At 37.4% G+C, this 22529-nt stretch overlaps 1 protein-coding gene across 8 annotated transcripts in view; it reads right to left on the reverse strand.

Annotated features, from left to right (window-relative positions):
* DNM3 (dynamin 3) overlaps nucleotides 1-22529 on the reverse strand; it is a 576796-nt gene that overhangs the window by 484726 nt on the left and 69541 nt on the right. For all 8 annotated transcript variants that reach the window (XM_060091253.1, XM_060091252.1, XM_060091255.1 and 5 more), the window contains exon 2: nucleotides 98-171. In XM_060091253.1, coding sequence (XP_059947236.1) covers nucleotides 98-171 — 74 coding nt within the window. The remainder of the gene's footprint in view (nucleotides 1-97; nucleotides 172-22529) is intronic.

Raw genomic sequence — 22529 nt, forward strand, 5'->3', positions numbered from 1 at the left:
CAAAACGTTTCTGTTGCTACAACCCAACAGCCAGGAATGGAGACAACAGGTACCATGGGATACACTCACCCATGTGGCAAACATCCTCATTCATTACCTGCTTTGGAAGTAACAAGCTGCAGCACAAGAGGCCTTCTCGTTACAATGCCTGACCCTCGAGGGAGAAAGTCCCTAAAAAAAAAAGAAGGAATAGATTAAGGCATATTAAGGAATTCTGATCACCTATAAATTTACAAATCAAGTTCCACAGAAATTCTAATTCTCAACCTTTCAATGCATCACATATCTAAAGAGTGCTAGACCCACCTTATAAAAGAGACATTTGCAAAATAAAAAAGGGGGTGGGGTGGGGAAGGATCCTTATACTGAATATTAACCCACGTGCATTATCATAATGACCTCACTGGAATATGTAATTCATTCATTTAGCTGGAATTAATAAAAGTTTGCATTCAACTACTGTGTATTGTCAATTAATTTTTATTTTCAGAGAACAAGGATTTACAAAAATATTTGCTCTGGAAGTTAATCCTTAAACTCTTTGGTAATTAAAAAATTCATCACTCCGTCCAGCTTCAAGATCAATATTAATACCATGAAATACTGACCATTATAAGAGGTAATAAAGGCACATTAGATTGTATCTTCTAAATACCTAAATTTTTTCTCCAATAAAAGGTCACACACAAAATGTGGGATTAAGCGGAGATAAATATTGCATATGTAGAAATTAACAGCAGAAAAAATACTGCAATTTGATTTTTGTTTTTTCTCATTTCCGATAGATAGGAGCTTATAAAAAAGGAGATTTTTCAAATAAATATTGTGTTTAAAATGGCATGTTAATATACACTAAACCAATAAAACTGCAAAGAAAGTATTTTATAATTACATCTATAACACCACATAAATCAATACTGATTCTGCAATGTCAAAGAGAATTCATAAACATACCTATAACACTGTTTTTAAAGACATTTAGAATGACTCACAACTTTTAGAAGCATCATCATTTTAAAAACCACAGAATTCCGGGCTTCCCTGGTGGCGCAGTGGTTGAGAGTCCGCCTGCCGATGCAGGGGACACGGGTTCGTGCCCCGATCCCGGAAGATCCCACATGCCGCGGAGTGGCTGGGCCCGCGAGCCATGGCCGCGGAGCCTGTGTGTCCGGAGCCTGTGCTCCGCAACGGGAGAGGCCACAGCAGTGAGAGGCCCGCGTACAACAACAACAACAAAAATAAATAAAAAAAAAAATAAATAAAACCACAGAATTCCATTCAAAATAAATTTCTGACTCAATGGCAACGTTTCCCAAAAAGTGGTTCCAGGACCACCAGAAAGTGTTATAACCACAGACACCCAGGATCCATTCTGAACCTACAGATTCAAAATGTTCGGGGAAAGATGTGGCATCTATACTCTTAACAAACTCCAGGGGATTCTGATGTTCACCATGTTTTTTTTTATTGAGTCCAAGCTCGCTCTGCATGCCGCACAACAGGCTAGTGAATAGGAGATGAGGTGTTGAGGCAAGGAATAGCAACTTTATTCAGAAATCCTGCAGACAAAGAAGATGGCGGACTAGTGTCTCTGAAAAACTATCTTATCTGGGTCTGGATGCCAGTTTCTTTTATAGAATCAGAGAGGGGGAGGTGATGAGGAAGTAAAGTAAAATGGCCATAAGTTTTGCAAATATCACCTGGAATGGCCAGCCTCCGGGAGGGGATGTGTTAATTTCTTCTTTCTTGCAGCCATCCACAGGTGGACAGGGTCAGGATGTACAAAGGCACTTTGGTTTAACATTCAGGCAGAGGGGCAAGGTTACCTGAGGGAGGCCATTATGTATGATTATAATAACAAAAACAATGAAAAGCAAAGGTTAAAGTCAAAGAAACAGATCAAACATGGAGTCCAATTTAGCTCTTCCCTGTTAGTTTGAGAACAACCGGCCTCAAGTTAGGAAATGTTACTTAACGATTTAGTGGGTAATAATGGCATGGGATGTACTATGAGTTTTGTAGGAAAACTGACAGAACACAGCTTCAACACAGATGGGATTTCAGTAAACAACAGCTTATACAATTGGTAATGGTCATTGAGAATGCTGCAAAATCCAAGGCTTTAGCTCCACTGATAACTTTGAAACAGAGAGTTACAGAGATAAAATTAAGCAAAATTTCCCCTACTTACAACTAATTTATTTTGCAAGTGCTAGTGTAAATTCTGACAGCCTCTTAGCTAAGCTAATGACTTTACTCCTTGACTCCAAGGGCTAAGCTTCATTTGGAATGTCACTATATGTAACCAAAATAGAGAATAGTGAAATTACAGACTTGTTTTTGCTCTTAAAAAATGCCACCTGAATAAATAATATGATTTACTTATCAAAAAATTCACTGAAAAACTAAGAAGTGCTAAAAGATGCTGTGGGCATGGGCCTGCACTAGTTAGACACCAGGAGTATGAAATCTAACGGGAAGATAAAGACATACATGCACAAAGAAAACCATTAAGAAGGGAGCAGATAAATGACACTAGAGTTCAGAAATGAGAGAGACAAACACTCTCCTTTTAAAAACATCCAAATACATGTAATCAGATACTCTTAATATTCTTCAGGAACTGTATTAGAATATTTGTTAGTTTGGATGTTTTCAGTAATCATTTTTAAAAAAACAAGGAGAGCATCTACTCTGTGCCTAGACCTAAAAAGGAAAAGTTAATTTGAGAATCAAAATGGATAAAGGGAAAATGAAACAAAACTCCAGAGCAAAGAGCTGCAGGCCATCTGTTTGAGTTATTAGGGCCATGAATGAGGTTTTAGGATGTATAGATGCCAAAGATAAATATACATGTCTTAAATGTCTAAATAATGGCATTTAACAAATCAATAAAATATTTTCTTTAAGAAAAAGATGTAGAAAATAAAGGAGAGAAGGAAGAAGGAAGAAAGGAGGTTTAGCTACTTAATACCTTCGTTCTGGGATCTGCTTCAACTCATGCTTGTAACCATATATTTATAATGTAGATTTAGTAACAATCATTTGAACATTATCAAAGCAAAAGAGAAGGTATCAAACATCTTAAATAACAAATAATTATGTGTTTGGCTAAAAGTAAGACGACAGACATAGCTAACACTTTTCTCTACATTTTTATTAAGCAAACAGAACTTTGCTTTAAGAGTAATAAACGTTTTTAAGTATCCCCTTCATGGCTCTCACCAGTCCTACCTCCAACACATACATTTTCACCAAAAGTCAAAAGATTTGGTAACCAAATCCTGCTATCTTGAAGTCTCTTCTGACTTCACAGGAGTATCTGAGTGCCACGAAGCACGAGAGAGAAATTTCTCTCTTCTGAAGACTGAGTGACTAATCTGGCACCCTGAAGATTCATGTCATTCTGATGACCCAGCAGCATGAAAACCATATGCCCAGCACACCCCTGCTGTGAGAGCTAAGGGGGTGAGCCCTCAAATGAAACACGGAGAACCTCTCATTGAAACCCAGTTCTGCCACTGAATAGGCAAAATTCTCTAAACCTCAGTTTCTTTTTCTACTAAATTGAGATAATCCTATGAACTAAAGGAAATGCAACACATGGGAAATTTTTAAAAACCAAAGCACCACCAAAAAAAAAGTAGTACTATTGCTACAATACAACCACAGGGTGTTTTCCCTATTTTAGCATCCTCTCGTGTAAAAAAAAAAAAAAAAAGAAAGAAAGCCTTGACAATTTTTAACATTTCATGAATGAAATTTGGAGGTGAGGAGGCTCAGATCCCACCTGACCTGTCCCCTTGATATTGACCGGCTGCACTGGTTTGGAAAGCTCAGTTCCTTATTCCTGCCTCCATCAACAAAACAGGGAGCCAAGGCACTGATACAAACAATCGTGAATAATTCATTAGCCATTAAGTACAACCATCCATTTGAATTTTATTATTTTCTGTCCAATAGGTGGTTGGTTCTCCTGTAGGTAGATCTTACAGAAAAATTACTTTGCTAAATTAATGCAGAAAAAAAGACTGTGCCTTTAGTATTACTGTGGATTTAAATTTGTGTGCCATTTTCCTGAAAAATGGACCTTCAAGGTAGAGCAAGAAGAGTAATCTGGAGACTAAGCAGTATTAAATTGACTCCCTTCTTTAGCCTGAATGCCTTATCTATGATTGGACTGTACAGATTTTAAGGCAGGAATAGTGCTTCCCTCTCTATGCCACATAGCAGCTACGATTCAAATGTCTTTCTTCTCTCACAACCCACCTCAATAAAGCATTAATCTACACAGTTTTAACAGCTAGTCTTCAGACAAAAAGTCAATGCTCTTTCATGGTTTCCTGATTCCTGAACAAAAAGGAGAGAACAGTTCCCATGCTATGGTCTAAGAACCACCTTGATAACATTTCTTATTGGCTCTTCCAGAAACTTAGTTATCAAGAAATATTATCATTGCTCAATTAGGAAATGATTGATCTTTGGAAGCCTAAAAAGAGAGCAATGGCTGTATCAACAAAGCTAAAAGGAATTTTCCCCCTTAGCAGAAAATAAACAATGGACATGCTTTTGTTCAATATAGATGTAATGATGACTAACCAGGTGATCTGTTCAATAAATAAAAGTCTAACATCTGCCCTTGACTGAAGCCAAGAGATATAACTCATACCCTCCAATAAGTTAATTCATGTAGCTGATCCATTCAAAGCCAAATCATCTTAGTCTTGGGGAGGGGAGTGGGAAACGAACTGCAAATGACTACAGTAAGCATGACAGACTCTATGGTTAAGCTCCACACAAGTTGAAGTATCAATGCAAAGCAGGGAATAATCTATTCTGCTTGGGGGACCAGCCAAAAACAATTTCAGAAAGACATGAGATAAGGAGGCATTCCACAGGGGATCCACAGGGAATGTGTAAAGACATGGGAGATCTACATAACACAGAACATTATGGAACTGTAAATATTAAAGAAAGGTCAGAATGAGGTGGAGAAGTCTCTGGAGAAGGAGGCAGGAGGAGACCTTAGAGGCTTCACTTGTATTTTTTTCTTCCTATGAAAACAGGAGAGCACTGAAGAGTTTTCAGTGATCAGATTTACAGTTCACTGGGGGACTCTACACAGGATGTTGAAAAAGGCAAACAAAAGACAAGGAGGCTGGCTAGTCACTAAGCAGTCTAGGTCACTGAGGAAGAAGATGATAAAGGTTATTCAAGGCAGTGATAGTGAAGATGGAGAGAAGAAAACAAAGAGAATGGACAACTGACAGGACTTAATGATCACTTTGATGTGGAATGAAATGATATGAAGGAGTTAATAGCCACCAGGATATTTCTGGTTTGGGAAGCTGATTGAATAGTGGTGCCATTAACGAGAATAGGAAATACAGAAATATCTGGTAATAGCTGATATATATATAGTATCTACCATGTGCCAGGCATCATTCTCATTTGATCTTCATAACAACCCTATGAGGTAGATACTATTGTTATTCTCACTTCACCGATGGGAACACTGAGGCACAGAAAGGTTACATAATTTTCTCAAAGTCACAAAGCTAGTGACAGATCGAGGACTCAAACCTAGAAAGTGTGACTCTAGCATCTGTGCTCTTGAGCATTAGACTACGCTACACTGTAAAAAAAAAATGGGAGAAGATGAGGATATGTTGACCTTTAGATACCTAGAGAATATCTAGATTAAGACAACATGTACATAGTTAGACTGAGCAACTGGAACTTAGGATAAAGGTCCTGTGTAGAGATAATAATTTGCCAGTCTTCATTGGAGCAGGTTGTTGAATCCAAGAGAACAGATGAGTAGGAACAGAGTGGAGAAGAGTGATGAATATGGAGTCTGGAAAATATCCATACTTAATGAGCACCTGAAAGAAGTAGAACTAACGAAGAGATTGAGAAAGAGTCCCCAGAGCAATAAGTTAAATACCAGAAGTCAGAGGTATCCCAAAGTCACACTAGCCTCTTAGACATCTCCACTTAGATGTCTCAAAACCAGTCTCTACAATTCAACTCATTATCATCTATCCAACATGTTTCTCCTCCTTTATTCTCAATCACAATCCATATCATCAGCATCCATACATGTCAGCCAAACCAAGTACATGGAAATCATCCATCCACCATCTTCCTCTGTCTTCATGCTCCAAAATGGCCACCAAGTCCTGCTGATTCTACCTTAATATCGCTTAAATGCATCCTCTCTTCTCTATTTCAATCCCTGTTCCAGGTGCCTCCAACTCTCATACAGACTACCACAATAATCTCCCAATTAATTTCCCTGCATCCAATTTGAGCACCCTCCAATCCAACCTCAAGAGGAACATAAGTCCCATCACAACATTCCCAAACTCTAAATCATTAAATGACTCCCCACTGTCTTTAGCATGAAATCCAAACTGTAAACAACAACAAAAAAAAAGTGTGCATCCTAGTGGAAGTTTCAGTGTTCACCTGTGCTCTCAGGCACGTTCCTTGGCATATTCCATGCTTTCCTCATGGGATGCTCTCTCCCCACTTCTTCATCTAGTCAACTCCTACTTAATCTTCAATACTCAGCTCCATATCACATTCTCTGAGAAAATTCCCCTGTACACCTTCTTTGAAATCCCCCGGTACATGCCTCTACCTAAACTCTCAACACACACTTGTCATACTGGTCTATTTACACATCTGCTCCCTCATCCCTGTGTTCCTCCCAGTGCCTCCTTCAGTGCCCAGGTATTATTTTTAACACTTTCCACCTACTCTTTCAGGATGTTTTCTCATTGCCCCATATATTCAAAACATGGAAGGAAAACATTCCCATATCTGATTCTCAACAGGCAGACAACTAAGTGGCATTTTACATGGACAGAAAGAACAGGCAAGATAACTTTTGATTTACCAGTAATTTCCTGAGGTCATTGAAATTAATATTTTTATTATGAATGTTTAAGTTCTAAGAGTATTCACCAAAGTACACAATACAGAACATCAGGGAGGCAAATATTATTGAATGTCTGAAGACACAGAATAGAATTTGAAGGAAACAATATTTTTAAAAATCCAAGGGCCAATATACTTTTAAAAATCATTCCTTAAAAACAGAGAAGTCTCTTCTAAAAATTATCCTCAAAATGTAATTTTATGTGTTCCAAAACAGTCCCTGTAGGATTATTATCTCACAGTCTTTCAAAATGATAACTCAATTTTAAACAGAGAAAGGAAAAGAGGAAAAAGAGGGAGAGAAACAGGAGAGAGAAACAGACATAGGTCACTGCCAAATACTGTTTACTCCCTGCCCCAAGAAGGACTGAGGTCACGTATTCCACACACTGAACACAATGGCACTGTTAAGATGGCTTTGTGTTTGCATTCCCTAATCTCAAACTTTGCCAGCCATTACAATGCCACTTTAATTGCTTCTGAAGGAAGTAATTATGCCAAAATCCACACATTTAATTGGAAATTTTCCACCACAGTTTCCTTTTCCCCCTAAATTCTTGGCACACAGTAAGAATATTAGCATTTAATGATTTGTAAAAGATCACATTTTGGGGCTATCATTTACTCTATAATTTATGGTATTCAATAAATACCACCATCATTTTGTTTGAAAAGCATAGTTGCACATCCAAACGCAAGAAACACAGTGCTTTTATTTTTTTTTACTAACATCTAAGAAATTTCAATATTTACCTTTCATTCACAAAACTCAGAATTTCTAAGCAATGTTTTCATTAAATATACTTAACCAGTAATTAATGTTTCCCGTTGCAATATTCAAAATGCAAAAGTTTCTGAGTCAGAGATCTGTAAACTGAAGAAGCCAGTTCTCAGTTTACAAATACCATGTGTTCTCCCCACTAGGAAATGCTCTCAAAAATTTAATGCCTTCATATGTAATCCATTTTATTTACTTATTCACAAAGTCAGTTCAAGAATTTAAAGCACCAGATTAATGAGTCCCAGCATCAAGTAGAGGCACTTAGCTGTCATTCTATTTCAAATCACAGATTATACCTTACCCTGGGTAGCTGCCCTGCAAATGAATGACAAAGGGACAACTAAAGAGACTGTTAGTTGCCTACCCAATATCCATTTGCCCGTTATTTCTTATTAACAGAATCCCAATTTTGTTGAGAATGGCAATGTGCCCAACTTAAATAGGTAAATAAATAAACCTACACTTCCCAGCCTCCCTTATAAATGGGGTGTCCACACAATTATATTTTAGTCAGTAAGATATAATTAGAGGTTGCTGAGTGACATCACAGATAGTTCCTTTGAAAGGATCTAATTTAGTTGATGTGTACCTTTGGCCCTACCCTCCTCTTTCTTCTCCCTCTGAGTTATACATGATAGCAGAGCTGCAGCAACCATCTTACATCACAAGGCGACCTTGAAGAAGAAAGCTATGCACTAAGAATGGCAGAGCAAAAAAAAAGACAGAGTCCAGAATAGTGATGGCATTATGAGTCACTGAACCAGCCTTGCACTGCCTAACAAAGAGAATGAGAAAGAAAAAGAGAGACAGCATGGTTTAGACATGTTTCTCAACTTTCTTCTTTACTACTGTGCACATAAGAAGCCTTATTAGACATTTTCCGCATTAATTTCCTTCCATTAAATTTAATACCACAGCTGTACTATAGTATATGTACTGCATCTACTTCTATGCTTTATACATAAAAAGAGTGAGATTGGGCTTCCCTGGTGGTGCAGTGGTTGAGAGTCCGCCTGCCGATGCAGGGGAGACGGGTTCATGACCCGGTCCGGGAAGATCCCACATGCCGTGGAGCGGCTGGGCCCGTGAGCCATGGCAGCTGAGCCTGTGCATCCGGAGCCTGTGCTCCGCAACGGGAGAGGCCACAACAGTGAGAGGCCCGCGTACCGCAAAAAAAAAAAAAAAAAAAAAAGTAGATTTTTTTTGACCCCCAAGAATCAATTTTTGCCCCCTCAGGGGCAATCTCACCCCCATTGAAAATATGTACTACAGATCAAAGAAAAATAAGAGAACCCAGGGTGCTAAACATTCAGTTCTGTTGGTCACCCCCTTCCTGCAGGGTTTTTAAGAAATGTGTGGAAAGGACAAGGTCAGACAGCCTTTGCCTCAAACCCCAATACATTCCCTTCACAACCCTGAAAACATGGGCTGGATCATATGTAACCTTCATTTGGCCAAGTTAAGAGGCAGGCCTAAAGCCTGGCTATCAAAGAAACTGAAAGGCGTCCCGTGCCCCTTTTTCCATGCATCCCATTCATGAACCTCAGACCTTTGTACTTTGACACCACAATGGCTAGGAAAGGCCCATGTGTGGAAGACCACACTCAGTGAGAAACAAGGGCGAGAGAACACTTATCCAATGACTAGGCAAGGCTGGCCTAGGCAGCCCACTTCAACCCCTCCCCTGCTAAGGCATAACTTGGAGAAATGTGGCCCAATTACTGTCCTTGGTCCTGAATGTTCATTACAGGTTCCTTGGCAGGGGGATGGAAGGAAAGTGTGAATAAGGGTAGAAACTTCCCTAGCCAACACTGTACTCTCTGTTTTCACTTTTTCTGAGACACTGGAAGAAAAAAATAGCCCCAAAGTATAGGTCATTTTCTCCAATAAAACAAAACAGAGAGCCACAGCCACACCGTATAGTGTTTTTGTCAATGGGAAAAGGATTTCCAATTGTCAAAGACAGTTTTAAGTGGATCCTTGAATCCAGTTCCTCCCTAACACTCTAGAAGCTTCATACATTATTCCCCCTCACAAATCTTTTATTCCCAGAACATCTGGTTCTCAAGTGACTTCACACTAATTTCAGACCCCTGTGTTGACTCCTCTACTACAGAAGCCCTTACCCAATGCACCTTTCTTTACCCATCTCACCCTTAAAGATAGAATGTTGGCAGAGCTTCCTATGCATGGCAAGTATTTCCTGATATGACAGTATATTTAGATGCTCATCCTCTTTATTCCAAAGTACCACGAACCCCAGTCACATCCCCTCTCCTAGACGAGCTCCCTACGACAGGAACCTCATTTCTATAATGCCAGCGTTTGGCATAGCACCAGGCACAAAGAGCGTGCTCAGTGGTGACTTGGTAAACACATGAAGTCAGCATTCTAGGAATGAAAATTGAATTTGTTGGGAAGATAAATTTTAAGGGGTGACTTAAAAAAATAAATACACATTCATAATTAAAGATATAGGTATCATGTATGTGGTCTATTGTTTTATTTTCTTACCTGAAATGTATTTTTTCTTGTCTGTTTAACTGACTTTTTCCTGTGATCCTATATCATTGATTACGAAAATTTTAAAGATCAAAGAACTAAGGAAAAAGGAAAAGCACTCAATATCTAATCGATGATTATATATATATATAAACATGAATATATATATTTAAAATACACACATAACAAATGTTTAGTTATTTCTTATCTTAGAAGTTACCTTTGAAACTATATTCCCAATAAAAGTTTAGGAAAAATACTTTTAATAGCTCCAAGTCCTGGAATGTACTAAGAGTAGCCAGTGGAAACACATAACAGAGTTCAATAAATTCCTTCTTACTATTCAATAAACTCTGCTGACTAAAGAAGGCATATTAATGAATAAACTTAATTATTTTCTCTATCTACACTTCTCTGAGTATACCCATTAGACCATATTGCTCATTTGTATATGTCAAGAATAATATGTAAACTACATGTCCACCAACAATCAGTAAACTGAGAGTGTGTAACTAAGGTGGCCATTTTTTTTACTGTCCAAATTATTTGCTATACTAAACTGCTCAGTGGCTTCCTTATTTATTTAGAGTGTAAAGCACCTCAAAGTATCACTTGCGTCAGCAACAATGTTTCCTCTTTCTTGTAAGACCCAGTTTTTTTTTTAATTAATTAATTAATTAATTTTGGCTCCGTTGGGTCTTCGTTGCTGCACACAGGCATTCTCTAGTTGCAGAGAAAGCGAGCGGGGGCTACTCTTCATTGCAGTGCACGCGTTTCTCATTGCGGTGGCTTCTCTTGTTGCGGAGCACAGGCTCTAGGCGCACAGACTTCAGCAGTTGTGGCACGTGGGCTTAGTAGTTGTGGCTCACGGGCTCTAGAGTGCAGGCTCAGTAGCTGTGGCACATGGGCTTAGTTGCTCTGTGGCATGTGGGATCTTCCTGGACCAGGACTTGAACCCATGTCTCCTGCATTGGCAGGCAGACTCTTAACCACTGCGCCACCAGGGAAGTCCCCCAGCATGCTTTAAAAAACGAGCACACAAGCTTTTGAAAATTTAAGAAGTCCAAAGAAGAACAGACCACTAGGTTGAAGATAAAACAATCAAATCTGACAGCATCTACTGAAAAAATGAATGTTTAAGATGGCATTTAACATAGGAAGCAGAACGGAGAGATATAAATGGAGTAATTATTTTCAAATCTGAATTTATCTTTACTGGAGTTTTATTAGATAAATAATATAATAATTATGTCTGTGAAATGCTTTTAAAGACTCATTTTTAAGGCAGTATAGCATGGTGGTTAAGAGCACAGATTCTAGCACTAAAATGCCTGGGCTTAAATTCAAAATCCACTGCTAACTGGCTCAGTTTCCTCATCTGTAAGTTGGGGTGGGGGTGGAGATAATACAATCCTTTACCTGTTGTTGGCCAAATATGATAACGCAACTCAATATTTTTCTGATTTGAGAAACAGACTCCCAGACACAGAAAACAAATTTATGGTTACTAAAGGGGAAAGGGGGTGGTAGGAGTTTGGGATTAGCAGATACAAACTACTATATACAAAATAGATTAAAAAAACAAGGTCCTACTGTATAGCCCAGGGAACTATATTCAATATCCTGTAATAAACCATAATGGAAAATATGAAAAAGAATATATATATGTATAACTGAATCACTTCACTGTATACCAGAAACCAACACAACAATGTAACTCAACTATACTTCAATTTAAATTTCTTTTTTAATTTTTTTGATTTGAGAATGGTAAAATCATGCATGAAACTTACATTGTGTAATGAAATCTGAAGCAGCAACCTGAAATCCAACAGGCTAATATATCTAACACATATTTGCTACTAGTATATCTATAGCAAAGCAAACGAATATTCACACTAACAGAGATAAAGATAAACTGTGAATAACCTCACATCAGTCAGGTAAAGTTTGCTGGTAAATGAGTTTAGGTCAATATAAGTGTTGCCAAATGAATTACAAAAATATTTAATTTTCAGAGGATTCTGCGTTTTGAAATCATAGACAGGAAGATTGAAGTACTTATAGTAACACCTAGCACATAGTAAGTGGTCAAAAATGTTAGCTGCTATCATTATAACCATCATCATCATCATTATTTTTAGCAAAAATAGCAGTAGTAAGTTATCCTGAAATCTATTTAGTAATTAATTACCCAAATTTGTTTCAGAACATATATATATATATATATATATATATATATATATATATATACACACACACACACATACATACACACACACACACACACATCCATAGCAACAAGTATTTTTGATGATCTTTTGCTAGCCACAGGCATGTGGATTTAGGGTAAACTAGATTCAGTTTGTCATACTGAAAAGTTTTGGGTAATATGAAAAGGAAAATATATCAAAATAAACACCTATAACTTCAATCTTTTCAGCTGCTTCCTGGAAAGTCTTCAGCTACCTAAAGACTATTCTCTAAGAGCTCTCAGTATTGTTCTACTGTTTTCCATAATAAAGGTTAATGCAAAACATGGAATGAGAGCTTAAACACAAACATTCTCCAACTACAATGTGCTCAATTCAAATACAGAATGAAATGAATCCCCTGGCATCTAGAGTATTCCACAAGCGTGTTCCAAGTTTTATTTCTAGCCACTTAAGAGCACCAGTGAAAAGAGCTCAAATACTTAGAAAAGATTTCCATTCTCATAAGGAGAGGCATTTATTAGCACTTAATGGCCCGCTTTCATTGCCTTTCCACAGATGTATCTCTAATAGTTCCAATTATAATTTCAAGTAACAAAACCAATAATGGTAAAAGTCTATAGTTCAGTGTGTGCATTATGAAAAGGGATCTTTAACAGCACAAACCACATATAAAAGTATACGACAACATGGGATCTGGGTAGATGATATCACAAAAAAGAGAGAGGAGGTGGTATAAAAGAGCACTGGTCAAAAACCCAGCTTAGGGTCCAGCCGTGACTTCAACACATCATTTAATCTATAAGAGACTCAGTTTTCTAGAACATCTTTAAAATGTGAGGACTGAACTAATGTCTGCGAACACCTCTGCCACTTCCAATGCTCTATCAGTCTCTGATTTTAGAAGTAAAGCAGGATACACAGAATCTAATCCCATCAGTGGCTTTCTAAGCAATCTTAAGGCTTCCTGTTTTCACTTCCACAACTGGGGATATCCAGTTTAAATCCAACGAAGGCAAAGGATTATATCTTTTATTTTCTCCCTACTACCATGCATGGCACATAGCAGGTATCAAAACTATTAGAGGAAAGGACAAAAGGGAGGAAGGAAGGCAGGCAAGAAGAGAGGAAGAAAGAAAGGAAGAAACGGATTGGCTAAATAATTTATTGTGGCTGGAGCATTGCATGTAAGATGACAATGATTAAAGACAGCTTGGAATATGGGTTTCTTACTTTTAATAAAGATCATATTAGGAAATTTTAAATTTAGAAAATATACTATATCAGAAAATATTATAGAGATAATATCTATTAAATGTTTTCTATCCTCAGAAATAAGATGCTAAAAAATTTAATGTGTGATAGGCTATGTAGGGTTATGTATTTATGAATTATTGTTGTAATACTTTATGGAGCATAAATTATCAATATTTTTTTCATTATTGAATATTTTTCCTCATTGTTAGTTTTTAATATCAATATAGGTAGAAAAATAAATGCCAATCAACTGAAAATGAAAATACTGAGATTTGGAAGTGAGGGAAGAAAAAGATAGAACGAAATCTCTTGATTCACTTGATGGAAAGTAGCATGTAGCACAAGAGTTCTAACATTAGTACACAATATTAACAAAATAGAAGCACTTTAAATCATTTAATTACATATTTATGCAACTAAATCTATTACTTTTGTTAATGTGAATATCGTAAATATTCACTAATAGTCACATGCCAATAACTCAAAACTAAAGTGAAGTTTCAGCTGTCACTCTCTACAGTTTATATTTTCACGAAGTCAGTGCTCAAGATTCATATCTTATCTCCTGAGTCAATGAGATTTGAGATGCAATAAGCCAATATTTTTTACACTATGGGATGTGACCAATAAGTAGGTGATGAAATCAATTTTATAAATCATAACCAACATACTTTTTATAATGGAAAGGAATATAATTCAATAGAAAATATCCCAGTATATCACATATAGAAATGTTAAGTATTTCACAATACTTTTGTTTCAATTTTATAAACATCCACTGGGTCACAATGTAAAATGTATGTCTTACAAAGAGATATAGTCAATGTTTGAAAAACACTAGGTGCATCTTCACTATTCCACTTAAGACTATGTATGTTTGCGGTATTTTACATATATTCCAATTCTGTATTTCAACATTAAAAAAGTTATTGTTTAACATTGAAGCAAAGAATTTTAGAGTTTTAAGAACTTTATCAAGAGCTTGAAAATCCTAGATTATTGTATATTAAGTCCCTTTGGGGTTGCAGTTTTAAATAGTCGGTCAGGGTAGGCCTCAATGAGAAAATGACTTGAAGGGGTGGAGTGAATTAGCTGTGCAGATCACGCTAGAAAGGAATTAGCAAAGGAAAGAAATCAGAAATTAGGTCAGAGGGAGAAATGTGAAATCAGGAACTACTGATCTGACTTATTTTAAAGGATCACTTCAGCTATTAAGAATAAACTAGAGTCCATAGAGAGAAGTATGGAAAACAGAAAATGTTAGAATAAAAGAAGCAAAACATCATGGAGCATTGAACCAGGATGGTAACAGTGAAGGTGGTGAGAGGTGGTCAGATTCTGGGTATGCTTAAAAACAGAGCCTGCCTGGAATTATTTCTGCCTTGCAGCACAATGTGGTGGGACACAGACAAACTTTGTTTCCAAAAAAGACTTGGGTTCAAATAGCAGCTCTACTGCTCATTAAGTCTATATTACCTTGGCTATCAGCTCTCTAAATCTCAGGGTGGAGGTCTATAAAATAAAAATAGAATTATATACTCTAAAGCACTGTTGAAAGGATTAAATAATATGCATAGAGCACATAGCAAGACTTCAATAAACGTGAGCTCTTTTTCTTCCTATTATTATTACTTGTTAGAGACATATTTAAAATACAGAAGGCCCAGGAAGTCACATGTGGTGGACATTTCCTGGAAGAATTTTTAATAAAAATAAGTTTCCAAAATAAAGTGGATATCCATAAAATATGAAAGATTAGTGCATCTTTTGGTGTTCTGAAACTCAATTTCCAATGTGTATGGGGTGGGTGAGGGGCTCCCCATACTAATGACAATTCTGATATGAGCAGAGTTCCCAAGAATTCAACTGAATTCTGATACCATCTACCCAGAGATCACATAAGATTCCACAAGTTAAGAGTTCAGTCCTATAAGACTGCCCCCATCTCCCTACCACTTCAGATGCCAATTGTAAGCCCAGGTTATTACCTGTGCTTCTGACTTATGGGGCTAGAGGTTGGGGGTTCTAACATTGCAACATGGTATTGGTTTCAGATACCAGTCACAAGTCCAAGTTGTTACCTGTACTTCTGACCAACTGGCTATAAATCAGAGGTTCCCGCAACCTCCTCCTTGGGTTCAATTAATTTGCTACAGGGGCTCACAGAACTCAGAGAAACATTTTACTTACTAGATTACTGATTTGTTATAAAAAGATATAACTCAGGAACAGCCAAATGGAAGAGATGCATAGGGCAAGGTACGGAGAAAGGGCATGGAGCTTCCATGCCCTCACCAGGTATACTATTCTCCCCAAATCTCCCGGTATTCACCAACCTGGAAGCTCTCTGAACCCTGTCCTTTTGGGTTTTTGTGGAGGCTTCATTATATAGTCATGACTGATTAAATACTTGGCCACTGGTGATTGATCCAATCTCCTGCTCCCTCCCCTCCCCAGAGGTCAGGTGGGTGGGACTAAAGTTTCCAATCCCCTATGACTTGGTCAGTTTCCCTAGCAATCAGCCCCCATCCTTAGGTGGGGTCCAAAAGTCACCTCACTAATCCAACAAAAGATACCTTTAAGGCTCTCATCACTTAGGAAATTTCTAGGGTTTTGGAAGCTGTGAACCAGAAACTGTGGATGATGACAAAATATATATGAGAAATATATTTTGGTTATCTGAACGACCAAATACATATTTCTTATAAATCATAATATCACAGTGCATTTTTATTAAAAAACCAAAATAGTAGATTCAGAATCATGTCAGACCCTGGATTTTGTGCAAAAGTTTCTTGACACTCAGGTTCATCATTTCATAAGGCTGACCTAATGGTGGAACACAAAGAGCAGCTTCTTGGTCTTTGAAATGGGGAACGGTTATTTAAAAAGAACCTGTCTTAAAGAAGGAATTAAAATATTTATTTTTACAAAGTACAACTGAACTATAGCTAAAAATATCTTACTAATGTTTGACAAGTTACCTCATTTCTTCAGCTAATCTTTGTAAGTTATGATGTTGCCAGCACTGTGAAAAGATTGAACAATCCAGTAACAGTCCCTTCCCCCACGGAATTCAGTCTAGTACATCCATCCTTCATTAAAACATCACACCTTGGGCTTCCCTGGTGGCGCAGTGGTTGAGAGTCCGCCTGCCAATACAGGGGACACGGGTTCGTGCCCCGGTCTGGGAAGATCCCACATGCCGCAGAGCAGCTGGGCCCGTGAGCCATGGCCGTTGAGCCTGCGCGTCCGGAGCCTGTGCCCCGCAACGGGAGAGGCCACAGCAGTGAGAGGCCCGCGTACCGCAAAAAAAAAAAAACAAAAACAAAAAAAAAATCACACCTTGAAATCATACTCTACCAATAAATATAGAAGGTGAGTCACCTTCTACAATTTAAAACTCTCTACTTCAAAAGCAGCCCATTATATTTTCAGTCTTGAGGTTGTGCTTTTAAACCTATTCATGATTTTTGCCCTCACAATCTACTTGTATCCACATTGATCTTCCTGTCTCTCCAGGCTGTTCACCCTTCAATAAAATTAATTTTGTGTAACACTCCCAAGCTAAATTGACTTGAAATACTCCCTCATCTATTAAGAAAATGTTTCCTGATAACCACCTCATTGTATTAAAAGTCCTCTTCCTGATTTTCAAGATCCTCCCCTAAATCCAGTCTCACACTGAGTATTTTTTTGGTTATTCTCCTCCCAGCCACATACACCCAGAGATTAAAAAAAATTAAAAATAAATCTTCAGCTCCATCAAGACAGCTCTCCCTAGAGCCCTGCCTCTATGCACACCGAATTCCTCTACTCCATGCTTTTGTATGGCTCCGTCAGTCTTTAATACCTTCTGTCTCTTTACTATGTCATTTAATAAAAATCTTTCAACCAGTCTGTGATTTAATCAAGGCAGGCATTATCTCTATACTGCAAATTAGGAAGTCAAGAATTATTTTTAGACTCCCTACTCTCTACTTATTCAAAAAGAAGTGGTATTTGACATGAATTTTGAATGATGAGTAAGCATTTTCCAGGTGGTGAAACAAGGGAGGAAGACATTTCAGGATGGATGCATAAATGCCAGGGAGGTATGAAACAGATGCATATATATATTCATGTGCACATTCATATGCATATAAAGCTATGAACTGCTCCACTACACTAGAGATGCAAGAAATATCATATCTTTTTGTTTTTAATAAATCTATTTATTTTTGGCTGCATTGGGTCTTTTTTGCTGCACGCAGGCTTTCTCTAGTTGTGGCGAGTGGGGGCTACTCTTTGTTGTAGTACACAGGCTTCTCATTGCGGTGGCTTCTCTTGGTGTGGAGCATGGGCTGTAAGCACATGGGCTCAATAGTTGTGGCTCGTGGGCTCTAGAGCACAGGCTCAGTAGTTGTGGCACACGGGCTTAGTTGCTCTGCAGCATGTGGGATCTTCCCGGAACAGGGCTCGAACCCATGTCCCCTACGTTGCCAGGCAGATTCTTAACCACTGAGCCACCAGGGAAGTCCCTCTTTTTGTTTTTTTCATATTCAAATCAGTTCAGACTTCAAGGACATGATTCAGCCATGTCAGTGAGAAATCTGACATGTTTAAAGGCTCTTTCTTCCCTCACCCCTTAAGTTGTATCATACCCTAAAGGTGAGGCTGGGAATTCCCTGGCAGTCCAATGGTTAGGACTCAGCACTTTCACTGCCAGGGCCTACGTTCGATCCCTGGTGGGGGAACTAAAATTCCACAAGCCGAGCGGCAAGGCCAAAAGACCCACAAGGTGATGCAGTGAAGAAAAATGAAGGCAAGGCCTGTAGTCAGTGGCCCATGGTGAACACCCCCTCCTGGAAATGCTCATTGTAAACCCTCATGGCCCTGTTGAAGGTGACTTAGCTCCATTGGTAGCATCCATTGCTTACTCTATGCTACGTTAGGCATGAGGACCTTCACTATGGATGTCAAAGCTGTCTCAATGCTCAGTCCTCCCTAGCACCCACATAACCATACCCACTTTGGAACCTCCAAGGAACTGCTTCAACTAGAGTACCAGCTTCAACTGCCCACAAAAATGGGCCACCTCTGATTTCCACTCCCTAGAAATTTCTTTCTTCCCTGGAAGAGGATCAGCCAATCTTCTAAAGACAACTAGCATTTCTTTCCCAATCTCTTTCAACAATAATAGGATTCAGTTGTTCTTTCAAAGACTTTAGACACAGGATGGTCCTAAAAGCCTGCACCATGAATTCTAGGACAATCCAAGAGCATGTTTACCTTCCTTGGGAATAAGAATTCCATCTTTAGGAATGGAGTAAATAGTATCCCATTCCTAAGGATAGAATGCATGCTTCTCTTAAGGCTGCAGAACAAACAACGAAGTTGTGTTTCTCTACCATGCTACAGTGAATTCTTGATAAGTTGCCCTATTAACATATATACAAGTAACATTAAGTCATCCTTCTCCAACTAGATCACAGGCACCTAGTATAATTGCCACACTTTGCACTCATATATATTCTGGATATATTTTAGCTATTACATAAATCCATATTTTTGACATATCACAAACCAATCTGTCCCTTAAAGTATAGCTAGGTGCAACATATGTTACAAAACTTATAGAATAGATATAAGGATTATCCTTTAGCCCCAGCATTTAAATATAGTCACATTATCTATAAGTGTAAATCAAATCTGTGTCTCTGACAGATTCTAAACTTGGTCAATAAAATATTCTCCAGAATTATTCCTCTACTAAGCACTAGTTAGTTATAATAAATGCAGAGCCTATGAACCCATATCTAGTGGATAATGAATTCTAGTTCTGTGATGATTTTGCCCTTAATAGACCATTTTAAATAGTTTGTTTTTTAAATTTTTTATTGGAGAATAGTTGATGTACAATATTATATAAGTTACAGGTGCACAATATAGTGATTCACAGTTTTTAAAGTTTACACTCCATTTAGTTATTATAAAATATTGGCTATAATTCCCATGCTGTACAATATATCCTTGTAGCTTATCTTATACATGCTAGTTTGTACCACTTAATCCTCCCTCTTCCCTCTCTCAACTGATAACCACTAGTTTGTTCTCCATATCTGTGTCTGCTTCTTTTTTATTATATGCACTAGTTTGTTGTATTTTTTTAGATTCCACATATAAGTGTTATCATACAGTACTTGTCTTTCTCTGTCTGACTTACTTTACTTAGCTTAACACCCTCCAAGTCCATCCATGTTGCTGCAAATGGCATTATTTCACTCTTTTTTATGGCTGAGCAGTACTCCATTGTATATATATACCACATCTTCTTTATCCGTTCATCTGTTGATGGACACTTAGGTTGCTTCCATATCTTGGCAATTTGTAAACAATGCTGCTATGAACATTGGGGTGCATGTATCTTTTTGAATTGGAGGGGTTTTGGGGTTTTTTTGGCTATATACCCAGGAGTGGAACTGCTGGGTCATATGGTAGCTCTATTTTTAGTTTCATTTAAATAGTTTTTAAGCAAAATTTTAAAGTGTGTAAGACATAAGTAGAATTTTTAGCTATTATCTTTTTTGGGGGGTGGCGGCGGGGTACGTGGGCCTCTCACTGTTGTGGCCTCTCCCATTGCGGAGCAAGGCTCCGGACGCGCAGGCTCAGTGGCCATGGCTCATGGGCCTAGCCGCTACGCGGCATGTGGGATCTTCCCGGACCGTGGCACGAACCTGTGTCCCCTGCATCGGCAGGCAGACTCTCAACCACTGTGCCACCATGGAAGCCCAGCTATTATCTTTTTAATTTAAGGTTACTTAAGCCTGCTTTTCCAAAAGTGACAAGTCTACAAGTTAAATTTTCAAATTCCAAGCTCAATTAAAACCTCCAACCAAAATACCTTCCTCATCAATCCCCACATTAACAATGTGCTACAAATAAAGGACAATGGAGGTGGTGGAATGAATTGGAAGCTTGAGATTGACATATATACACTAATATGTATTAAATAACTAATAAGAACCTGCTGTATAAAAAATAAATTAATTAAATTAAATTTTAAAAAAAAAAGGAAAATGGGTTACAAGGAAGAAAGTGTTTTGTCCTGTCACTAGCTCTAGGGCCTTAAACAAGTTACTAAACCTCTTTTACCTTAAACAAGTTACTAAACAAGTAAAATAGCAATAGGATACTTGCCTTCCTCCAATTAGTCATGTCATGTATTAATAAATAAGATAGTACTTGGGAAAGCTCTCTAAAAATCATAGCATGAAAAGTAAAAAAATTTAAGCCAGTATTATTGTCAACATCCACCTTGGAGCATAAATTTAAATGAAAAAAGTTACCTCCAGAAAAATAAAATTCAGATAGATAGCATCAAGTACAAAGAAGACATCAATAATAATTTTCTTATCTTGTTTCTCTCAATTAGAACTTCTCCTTATGGTATCACCCCATTTTCACCCCAGTTCAACCCTGTTCTTAGAGTAGGTTGTGGTTTATTCATACAGTGGAATACACAGCAATTAAAATGAATAAACAAGATTTGTAAGAATCAACATGGATAGCTTTCAACAAAGTAATGTTCAGTTGAAAAAAAAAGGTGCAGAATGATAGCTTTTATGTAGATTTTTTAAGCATACAAAACAATTCTATATTTTGTTTACAAACACACATATGGAGTAAAAGTGTAAAAACAGCCTTGAAGGATAAACACCTAATTTAAGTTGGTGATTAGTTCTGGGCTCTGGAGCTGAAGAAACAAAGAAGACATTACCATACATGTAATATTTATTTCTATTATATTTGTAATGTCATTCATATCTGTAAAGACAAAATATTAATAACTTACTAATTTTGGGTGATGAGTACACTGGCATTTGTTGTAAAAGTCATTGTATTTACTGATTTTTAAACTTTTTCAATAAAATCAAAAGTATGTTTTAAAAAAGGCTTTTCTTAACGTAACTGCTGTAGAAAATTTCCACTCAGAGAACAGAAAAATACAAGTAGTCTTTAACCCCTAAAGGTACTTTTATATGTCCAATCCCTGACAAACACCTAACAACCTGTCACTACCAGCAGGTAAGGCAATCACCAAAATATGTTGCTTCTGACACAACAACTTTGTCTCAAGCTTATCGAATGAATGTTCAACAAGTCAACTTCAATGTGAAGACAGTAGCAAATGTTCACTGAAACAACTGTTAGTAAAATAATGAGAAATGTAAGTCTTTGATCAATTTAAAAAATAGTCTCTCCTTTTTAACAAAGATTATCACTCCTGAACACATTTCTTCTGAATCAACAGCATTCCAGGTCATTACTTTGATTTTAAGCCATTGTCCAGATTTCAGACTCTTGCTTATAAAAGACAAAAACATTTCTCACGGCAGGAATTTTGGATCTTAGAAGGTTTCAAGGCTTGTCCTTCCTAAATGTCAACAGGGCTACCACAATTCAATAATAAATGTTTTTACTTTCCTTTTACAGAAGTCTGATTTTGATCACTGGCAATTCTCAAAGGATAATTAAAATACTCATTAAACTGGTAAAAGAAATATAATGAAACTTTCATATTTGATGTTTAGTAATGTCTATTATAGGTTACTATTTCAATTAAAGATATTAAATGAAAGAACACTATATCTCAGAACTAGAAAGCTGAATAATTGCTACTCCAAAGCTGATAATGTGTTCTCCAGGGTCAGAATATAGTATGGGGTAAGGTTATTTTATTCTTGAAAAATCCTGAGTATGAATTAACCTTTTTATGATCCCATGGAGCACTATAGACTTAAAATGTTTTTTGAAATGTGCTATGGAAATATAAGCTTGAACTGATAATA

The sequence above is a fragment of the Mesoplodon densirostris genome, chromosome 2 (assembly GCF_025265405.1).
Source record: "Mesoplodon densirostris isolate mMesDen1 chromosome 2, mMesDen1 primary haplotype, whole genome shotgun sequence".
Classification (NCBI taxonomy): Eukaryota; Metazoa; Chordata; class Mammalia; order Artiodactyla; family Ziphiidae; genus Mesoplodon; species Mesoplodon densirostris.